A 10818-nucleotide genomic window follows, 5' to 3' on the forward strand; every position below is an offset into this window, starting at 1 on the left:
CTCAAAATTATATAAAATGGAATGGAGTCCTTCTCCCTCCCCTCATGAAAGACCCAGGTCTGCAAGAAGGCAGCTGTCACGTAATCTTCCACCACCTTGCCTCATCATGCCTTTCACTGTGACCTGGTGGGAATCTAACAGAGCTGGGTGTTGGGGTCCATGTTCATGTGTCTGTGCACCTGTTACAGCCTTTGGGCCCTTTAAAACAGGAAGGGCATATGACTAAGAGAAAGCATGTGGCCTATAGGAAACCAGATTGCAAGACTCCATTTGCTAGAGAAAGACACTGTGTAAGCGAGATTTACAGTTGCTGCTGGCTATCCTATATCTGTTTTGTAGACAAAACAGAATCTCTTAATCCTCAAAATTATCAAACTGGATCCCTTCAGAAGCACATTCTTGTGCATTATCACTTGCTGTCTTTGCCTCCCCCTCCTTTCCTCCCTGCCCCGTATACTTGTCTGCAAAACAGTTAAGCACCTGGTTAATTTTAAGCATGAATAGTCCCATTAAGGTCAAGGGCTTACTCACATGTGTAATATTAAGCACACACATGCTTTGCTGCATTAGAACCACTCTTGGCATGTCTTGTTATCTTTTCTAAATTAAAATGTCACTCCTGGCGTGTTGTAGGTGCACCTTGCCATGGTTCGCTACCACGAAGCTGGACGTTTCTGTGAGAAAGATCAGGCGTGGGATCAGGAATCCGCTCTTTTTCACCTGGCGCATGCTGCTGATTGTGGAGAACTAGAAGCCATTGTTGGATTAGGACTCATGTACTCCCAGCTGCCACATCACATTCTTTCAGAGCTCACTTCAGAGGTACAGAAATGCTGAAATACAAAGTATTCTGCCTAGAACAGGAGGTGCAAATCCTCCTGCCCGGTGATAATACTAATATTATATTCATTGACGTATCCCAGGCATTCATCTGGATGGAAGAACGGGGGTCTTATGATTGCAGCATATAAGTAGGAACAAGATAAAGAGCTTCTATTCCTGGCTTTGCTGCAGATTAATTTTCTGGCACTAGATAACTCACCAACGCCTATATTTTCAATACTGGCCTCTGATTTTGGGTCCCTCTCTTTTTGGTGCCCAACTTGGACACTTTGAGCCTGATTTTTAAAAAGTGCTGAAGACTTGCAGCTCTTGGTGACTTCATTTGGGGTTTTGGGGGTTGTACCTACAGCTCAGTGAGGGAAGGAACGATGACATTTTCGATCTATCCATTTTAGCATTTTTTGTGCTTTTTGCCTTCAAAGGACACACAGGAAAACCGAATCAAAGGATTTGATTATTTACTGAGAGCAGCAGAAGCTGGAGACCGGCCTTCCATGATTCTGGTAGCAAGAGCATATGATACAGGTGTAAATCTTGGTTCAAACAGGTACTGTGTGAGAGCATGTGAGCGTGTGTGTGAAATAAATAACTTATTGTAGGTTAGAATGTTTGCTTGCCCATGCAGAGATTCTTTTATTGCAGGACTCTCACTTACAAGAGTGCTAGCTATTATTTTATTTACTGAATTTTATGGAGATACTTCAAATTTACGCTAGTATAAATGAGAACAGAATCTGGGTGTTATCACCACCACAGAAGGGAAGAATTCTGCAGATTGAGACACAAATCCTATTCTTGGATACTTATGTGCATGTTCTATTGATGTGAACATCAGCTGTGTACGCATGTTTGAATGTGGCCCTGATAGTCAAGACACTTTGGTGTATTGGTGAATAGCAGCAATAACCGTGGGATGCATATCTTCTCCAGGGGCAATGACGAATGAATGAATGTAGCAGTCTGATAATCTGTGCACAGTAGAACTACACCACATCTGCTAATATGGGGAATTCCTCACCACAAGCAGCCAGCAGGATTTTCCACTAACACTTAAGTGGGGCTTGCTTAAGCTTACTGCACTATAACAACTTTCCCCATGGCCATCTGACAAAGTGGGTTGTGCCCACGAAAACTCCTGATAACCATCTACATATTTTGTTAGACTAGTAGCACCTTAAAGACTATTTCTTGTTTTTTAACTTTTTCCCTTAAAAAGTGTGAGGCTCTTTCCTCTGAGATCAAAGGTAAAACCACCAAAGGCTTCCATGGGAGTAGGGCTAGGTCCTCAAAAATGAAGGGTCAGTTTAAAAATGAATACAAGAAATGGTCAGTGTGAAATGTGATGACTTAAAATTGAGTTAAAAACCACTTCAGGTGATGTTTTACCATCATTTTCCTATTTTAAAAAACATTGTTCCTTCCCTGTTGTATTATGAAAATCCCAAACAGGGGAAACCGACAGACTGATATGAGGAAAATAATAAAACTGCCCGTAAACACTGTGCTCTCAAATGTACAAGGTAAACACATTGAAAAGAGAGAGGAGTAATTTTTTTGTTTTCATTCATTGTCCTTCCAGTTGTTACATAATAGCAAAAAATGTCAGAGAATGTGATTTTTAAATGGGCTTTATTTTAAATCAAGGATGATTTGAAGTTTTGTGACATATGAAAAAGTCTTAAACTGGCAAATCTCTTTTCATGTGGCAGGCACTATAATTCAGTGGTTCTCAACCTTTCCAGACCACTGTAACCCTTTCAAGAGTCTAATTTGTCTTGCATATTATAGGTTTCATGTCATAGGACACTTAGGGAAGTCTACACTGCATGTCTGTTTCGGGAAACCGGAGGTCCATACAAGTGTCTACACAATATTTTGAAATATTTTTTGAAATAACAGGTGTGCTATTTTGGCATCCCAGTAACCCTCGTTCCATGAGGGTTAAGGGATGTCTCTAAATAATGCATTATTTTGAAATTTGGTGCTGTGTAGATGCACCAAATTTCAAAATAGCCTATTGCAAAATACATTTGAAATAAGATACAGAATTTGCATAGTTTAGGATGCTGTGTAGAAACACCCTGACTGAAAAATTACTTACTTTCTCATTTTTACTATATAAAATTAAAACAATTGAAATAAATATTGTATTTACATTTCAGTGAGCAGTATAGAGCAGTATAAATTAGTCATTCTTCTTTAGTTTGCAACAACTTTGCTAGTGCTTTTTACGTAACCTGTTGTAAAACTAGGCAAATATCTAGATGAATTGATGAGGGCAGGGGACTGGACTCGATGACTTCTCGAGGTCTCTTCCAGTCCTGCTTCCTTTTGACTTATTAATAATGCCAACCTTGGATGAAGCCCATTAATATAGCAATTCAGAGAATCTAGGGGGATTGTGTGTGTGAGTAAAATTGTGATAGTGTCCCAAGATCTAGCCACAATCCAAACTTTGCCCACTTGAGATGCCAAAACAAGATGCTGCTCAGTCAACTGTGCAGTTCATTTTGCAGATCTTCATGGTATGATCATCCCTTTTATTTCTTCGTATTTTTTTATCAGCAATGAAACACCTAACAAAGCTGATATTAAATATTGTTAGGCTTAAGAATTAACATCGTAGGCTTTGTCTGTGCTGCAGGGTTTTTGTACAAAAAGCTTTTTGCAGAAGAGCTCTTCTGCAAAAACGTCTTGCGCAAAAGCATGTCCACACCTCAAAAGCACATCACAAAAGCGCAACCACACTGCATGGACACTCTTGCACAAGAAAGTTCTGATGGCTATTCACAGAATGGCCATCAGAGCACCTGTGCTTTTTGTGATAGGCTCTTTTTGTACAAGAAACCCCTGTTGAGTGTCCCCACACACCTTTTTACACAAGAACTCTTGCTCAAAAAGAGTTATACCTCATAGAAGGAGGTATACCTACAGTGCAAAAAGTCCACTGTTCTGTCAATTGGCTGTAGATTTTCTTGCGCAAAAACATGCTTGATGTGTGGACGCTTCGCGGATTTTTGCGCAAAAACATCTGGTTTTGCACAAAAACCCTGTAGTGTAGACCTAGCCATATTGAAATGAATGGGGCAGTTCACAGCTATTTCTTAAGGTTCAGACAGATCTCAGTTTGCACTTAGATTTGCAGTTTAATGTTATCTTTGCAATCATACAGGCTCAGCTCCAAGAGTACAAGAATGCAGCTTCCAAAACCAATAGGAACTTGTGGAGCCCATGCAATCCAGTATTTCTTTCCTGTGAATCCCAAATGGATGTAAATTGAATTTAGCGCCATTCATTATTAGGAGTCTCGATCCCATAATTCATATTCAGTGGAACAAAACACCTGATTAAATTTAAGCACATGTTTAAGTGCTTTTCTGATTGGGTCAGTGTGCTCAGTACCTAGCAAGATGGAGCACTACAGCTCCAGAGTAAAACTACTTCCCGAGGTAACCTGTTTAAAAATTATTTTAAAAATCAGAATCCAAGACTGGAACGAAGCTCTGCATTGGTACAACGCTGCACTGAATATGACCGATTATGATGAAGGAGGTGAATATGATGGAACCCAGGATGAGCCCCGGTATCTGCTCCTGGCAAGGGAAGCAGAGATGTTAATGACAGGAGGGTTCCACCTGGCCAAGGATCCACAAAAATCAGGTAAGATGTTGATTCAGTCCATTTCTATGGGTGTACTCGGCAGTGCCGTGTGAGTTTGTCCATTATTTTAATATTTGAATGAGTCTTGATACACAATACCACACAATATGGCATGGACTTCATGGCAGAGAAAACCAAGCTGATGACAGACAAATGTGATGGGATCAGCTCTCATATCACTAGGCTCACTGGCGGGAGGCAAGGGGAGCAGTTACCCCAGGGCCTAGCAATGCAAAAGGGCCCAGAGCTTCTGGCTGTTTCTGCTGCTACTGCAGTGGCCGGAGCTCTGGGCCCTTTAAATTGCTGCCAGAGCACCGTGTGGCGCACATCAGGCAGCATGGGGCAGGAGATGCTGTGGTTTGGATTGTGCTGTGGGCTGACTGCCCCAGCCTCGCCCCTTCTGCCCAAGGTCCCACCCCTTTTGAGACAAGAATTGAAGACAGTGAAACAGTTCAAGTATTTGGGAGCAGTCATCACTGGTAAAGGCAATTCTGATGAGAACTGCACAGGCAGCAGCAGCAGTAGCAAAGCTAAAGCCAGTTGGAAAGAATCTCTCTGGAATCAAGACTGAACCTGCTACACACTGGTCATCTCCACTTTTTTATATGTCTGATACATGGACCCTTACAACAGAAGTTGAACAGAAAATACAGGTGGTAGAGATGAGATATTTCCTTAAAATCCTGGGCGCATCTTACTTCACCCACCTCACTAATGAAGAGGTCTACAACATCATCACCCATAGGAAGACCTCCTAATGACTTTGAAGAAGCGCAAGCTAAAGTGGTACGGTCATGCAACAAGAGCATCTGGTCTATCCAAGGTCATTCACTGAGGGACAGTAGATGGGAACAGAAGAAGAGGAAGACAGAAGAGATGGATTCACAACATGGAAGGGAGGACAGGAATGGATTTTGCGGAGATTCAGACATTGCTACACAATTGTCAGAGGGTGGAGTCAGTTGGTGGATTGCTTATCAACAATGGTGCCCCAGCAACCAGTGCAGTTATGGGAGTGATGAGGATGGCGCTAATTGGGTGATATTGAACCTGCCTTTGCAAAGGTTTTTGAAGGGTGGGTTTGGGGGCATGGATTTGATCTGTTAGCCTTTAGAGTACAATACGCATGCTGGGGGTTCTAAGCCATCTTTGGGTTTTTATGTATCATCCCCCTGAGTATAGTATCAGAACACCTGCCAGTATTTAATGTATTTATCTTCCCCAGATCCTGGTGAGGAAGGCCAGTGCTATTATGCCCATTTTATAGATGGGCAACCGAGTCACTCAAACAATCTGTTATGGAGTGGAATTTGAACCCTGGTCTCTCAAGTTTGAGGCCTGAACTGGGCATCAAGTCCCTCTCTTCATCTCCATCCTCACCCAGAAAGGACCTCACCTCCCCCTCTCACCTGAAGGATCCCTGACCTTTTTCTTTTGAACACTAGTGGATCCCTGTGGAGTGGACCATCTGCTTCAAGCCCCAACCAAGCAGACCAGCAGTTTCACGGTGCCATCATGGCGGCCTTGCTGCCTGCATGTAATTATTCTGTGCTCTCAGCTGGTCCCTCTCTACCTAAGCTGTGTCCCTTTCTCTGTAGTAGCAGAAGACTGGGCACAGAAGTGGAAGCCATTGGCAGAGGGAGTGTTCTAGTAATGGCTAGGCAGGTTCAGTTAGGACACACTTCAGGCAAGAATCCTCATTTGGCTCCTGGAGTCAGCAACTTTCTTTTCCCCCAGCAGCTCCCCTGAAACACTTAGGAGCTGGCTTATTCTCAGGTTGTAAAATGACCGTATGCTATCCAGTGCCATAGGATTGTAGATGAAAGTGTAACGGCTCCAGTTAATGTGAGACAAAACTGTCCAAGGATATTTTGCTAATGCCTTTGATAGTGGACTAACCCAGCTCCAATTCTGCAGTGTGGCAAATCCCTTTTGGCAGTACTGAGCACCCTCATCTTCCACTAACTGCAGTGGGAGTTTAGAGAGCAAACATTTGATATCTTTATGCATGTAGTTGTAATTGGTTCTGTGTTTGCACATAAAATTTGTAAGACTTTTTTAACTGGTTACTGGCCAATTGCATTTTTATGATTCTTGTAAGGACATGAGAAAATATCACTCTGCTGTCATATCAGCGGTTTGCCCTGTCTCTGAATTTTAACATTGTGTGCCAGATTCTTGGCTGATTTAAATCAGCATAACTCCATTGGTGTCAATGAAGCTACGTGGATTTATATCAGATGAGAGTCTGGCTTGTAACTTAACCTCCATTTCTATTTTTTCTTAACTTCCAGCATGGTTTGTAGAGAGGAAGAAACTTTTTTTTCTTTGATCTACTCACATGACTCTCAAATTGCTTTTTCTAGGTGAGTTGTACACAGAAGCAGCAGAAGCAGCAATACAAGCGATGAAGGGCAGATTGGCAAATCAGTACTACCAGAAAGCTGAAGAAGCTTGGGCAATGATGGAGGAATGAAACTTCAAATGAGGCAGCTCTTGTATATAAAATATTTTTTATAAACTGTTACTTTGCAAAAAAAAAAACAAAAAACAAGATGTATTTTTATGTGTTGTTAATGATTTGTGTTTTTCATATTTTAATTTTCTAACTTTATTCTGAGGCAGAAAATATACAAATATATGTTGTATGTTGGGGGTGCTATAATGTACTTTTACCTACACTTCAAAGCTGCAGTATCTGTGCACTTGATTTTTTTAATAACTTTTAACTGTTAGTTGTGAGGGGCCTGATTTAATTTCAGAAAAATGAAACTGATGTCAGCTTGCGTGGCACACACTTTGTTGTACGCAGCAAAGCATTCAGTGTGTTTATATCTTTCTACTACTATTAGTCCTCTCACCACAAATATCACACATTTCTAAGTTCAAAGCACTTCTTCACTAGTATTTGTTTTTTTTCAGGCAATTCTTCACTTTCCATGTAAACATATATGCAGAAATTCCCTTTTTTAATCCCCCTTGTGAAATAAATCAAGAACCAGAGTGAACAGAATATAATTCTGCTAGTAATACTCTTTACAATGCAGTTCTCTGTAAAAATATTATTGGGGACACCTATGTTTTCTTCCTGAAGTGATTCCAGATGCCTGTCTTCTCAGTTTGCAAATGTAAAAAATGTGTTTCCTAAGGATAGCCCTGAAAAACAAGCTGAGTCTTGAAATACAAAATGGTTTCTCTTTTGGCCATTCATCACCAATAATACACATTCTGCAGTTAGAACTCAGCTAATAATTTTCTTGATAAAACATTCTAGCTTCCTCTTCCACATCTGTATAGCCTCTGGAAAAAAAAGTAAAAACTTATTTCAGACAGAAAAGTAGCTATAACTCTGAACGCATACAGGGAGGACTGGTCCATTGAATATAGCAGTGCCATTTTTATGTAGCACAGTTTTAGGGTAAAATCCTCTATTGAAATCTGTGGCAAAATGCCATTGACTATTATGGGGCCAAAAGTTCATTGAAGGCAGCTAGTCTACTCTTGGAAAAGTTACAGGGGGATAGCTGCTGTGATAGTGCTAGATTGTACATACTACATATTCTGATGGGGTGGATTAAGTCAATGATAACACTCGGGTGTGAATTTTTCACACCCAGGAATGATGTAGCTGGGTTGAGCTGATTTCGTTTTGTAGACCAGTCTCAATCGTAAATAGAGAATTTTTTTTTGCAACATTTTGCATTGTATCTTATCCTAATACAATAAAGTTCCTACTGGACTTACAATATCCTTCCAATAAGGTACCCTAAAATGTTTATAGTCTACTGATTTCTTGGTAACATTTAGTTTTTACAGTGAAATATCCATTCTCAGTGCACTTAACATTAAGAAATACCCTTCCCAATCATTTCTACATGGCAACATTTAAACAGATTAGAGAAACTGACATGCATGTACATTTACTATCCCTCTATTCCAAATAACTTGGTTAGGTTACATAAAAAGCACTCAAACTATAATTGCAGTACAGTAGGTTTAAACTGTTCACTGAATAATCTCCTTATCTCAGTAACATTTCTGTGTACTGTACTAATTTTCTAAATAATAGCCCTAAAGGTACAAAGCTAATCTTTGTTGTACTGGTGATTCACATTCTGTAATTGCACACCTGAGTTTTGACCCCCTCTGATGTTCACAGTAAGATATGCTACAGGATCTCTGTTTTTCACAAGACATTGAGGATCTGGGTGTTTTGACCCCCTCTGATGTTCACAGTAAGATATGCTACAGGATCTCTGTTTTTCACAAGACATTGAGGATCTGGGTGTTTTGACCCCCTCTGATGTTCACAGTAAGATATGCTACAGGATCTCTGTTTTTCACAAGACATTGAGGATCTGGGTTTTTAAAAAAAAGTGTCTTGTAATCCTATTTTGTTAAATAAAAACATATTTGTTGTGCTGATTGCAGAAAACCTCATTAGCTACTAGATATCATTGAAGACCGAAACTTATCCTAAGCTCACAGTTTTATTTCAAGAGTCCCTTGCCATCTGTACAGCAACTGGATCTATTTATTGGTCTTATTTATTTAGTTGTTATTTTGAGATGTTATCATCATGGCACATATAGCTCCAAGCTGGGTCCTTTTTTCCATCTCCTGAGAGTATTGAAGAGTTAGGACGACAGTGTCATTATTAAGGCGAGACTGTTGAATATTTACTGTTGATCCAGTACAGCATTTAAGCACATATTTAACTTTAAGCATATGATTGATTGAAGCCCATTATTTCATGGGACTTTTGTCATGGTTACAGGAAAGCACATGGTTAAATGATTTGATGGATTGGGTCAGTAAAATGTTACATCTTTCGCTTTTGTGTGTAGAGTGGGTCTTCCCTGCAGCCATCTGGGAAGTATACACTGAGAATCATCAGTTGTTATTTAAAGTCCGATAGCTGGGATGTTATGTTCTTAATGGAAAACTGTAGTTTAGGTATCTAATTGCAGAGATTATTAAGGGGCAAATCCTACCCCTTTCTCTATAGCATACACAGAGCTCCATTTGAAGTGGAACAGGTGCAGATCGGCTGTGCAGATGCGCAGAAGGTGGTGAGATCCATAGATTGGGGTGAGCATACTCATGACTAAGGAAATGCTACTCATTTCATTCTCTCTCACTGGGAAACAGTTGCAGGAAATACCAGCACTCAGAGACAGCTGCATCATGCAGTTATGCAAATAGTGGAACATTGGCAAACATTTATGTATATCTACAGGAAAAAAATTAAAATGTGCTTATAGCATACAAGCCCCTTGCACACTCTAAGCACTATGTACATAAATAATAAAGATAAATAATATATTTTTATTGTATAAGTACAAAAACAATTGTGATTTTCCTTTACAAAAAAGTTTATATAACTAACATGTTTGACTTGCATGGAGAGAGGAGGAGATCTAAGTATTTAAATCCAAAATATAAACAGGGCTCAAAGATGGTAATTATTAACACCTTTTGGCATGCCAGTTAATTCATTGAATTCTGTAATTGGTATAATTACAGAAACTTCTTCGTAGATTTGAGGCATATGAAGTTATACAGCTCAACAGGCAAAATATTGTCATTGTTAATACTTTGTCTTCAAATATTTTACATTTTGTTAGAAACTTAGATTACTTCTTGGTGAAAACATGGTATCATATGGATAGTTAGAAGTGCAACAGATATGACAGTCAATTTTTTAAATTAAACTTATGTTTACAGAAATATGCACAATTTATTTTATGAAATTCCTTTAGAGAAAGAAAAGTGTATGTTTTGACAAACTTTTTGGAATGATCTTGCTGCATACTGTATTTTTAATCTATTCTCAATGAACAAATAGAATATATTTTTTTTAAATGTGAAAAAAATAAATATGGGGCCCATACCTGCAGAATGAATTAGGCAATAAATCCCACTGACATCATGGAAATTTTGCCTGAGCAAAAACAGCAGAATTGGGGGCCCTTTTTTTTGCATGTAAGAAATACGGGAATTGTTCGTTTGTATCACTTATTCATGTAATTCAGTTTTATTGGTTTTTGCTTTGCCAAATAAAGTTTTCTTTTTGTCACATGCTTTAGTAGAGCATTATTGCACTTTGCAATATTATTTAGGCAAATAAAGAACAATACATTCTCTACATTATATTTATTCTCTCTGACCCTAGTTCCTTTTAACAGCTATAAGTAAGTAGGAAAAAACGCATTAGGTGTATATCAAGAAAATGAATTATTATACAAAAGGGATAAATATGTGGTGTGCAGTCACTTAGAATACTTGAAAGATCCATGGTTTCATCGATGCAGG

The 10818-nt window shown here is 39.3% G+C and overlaps 1 protein-coding gene across 9 annotated transcripts in view; it reads left to right on the forward strand.

Moving 5' to 3' along the window:
* Positions 1–10584, forward strand: part of EEF2K (eukaryotic elongation factor 2 kinase) — a 53508-nt gene extending 42924 nt beyond the window's left edge. For all 9 annotated transcript variants that reach the window (XM_014580712.4, XM_006112789.5, XM_006112787.5 and 6 more), the window contains 4 exons: positions 634–822; positions 1266–1390; positions 4325–4503; positions 6870–10584. In XM_014580712.4, coding sequence (XP_014436198.3) covers positions 634–822; positions 1266–1390; positions 4325–4503; positions 6870–6979 — 603 coding nt within the window. In that variant the 3' untranslated portion in view covers positions 6980–10584. The remainder of the gene's footprint in view (positions 1–633; positions 823–1265; positions 1391–4324; positions 4504–6869) is intronic.
* The last annotated feature ends 234 nt before the right edge of the window (positions 10585–10818 follow it).

Source organism: Pelodiscus sinensis, chromosome 15, assembly GCF_052426305.1.
Source record: "Pelodiscus sinensis isolate ZL-2025 chromosome 15, ASM5242630v1, whole genome shotgun sequence".
Lineage (NCBI taxonomy): Eukaryota > Metazoa > Chordata > Testudines > Trionychidae > Pelodiscus > Pelodiscus sinensis.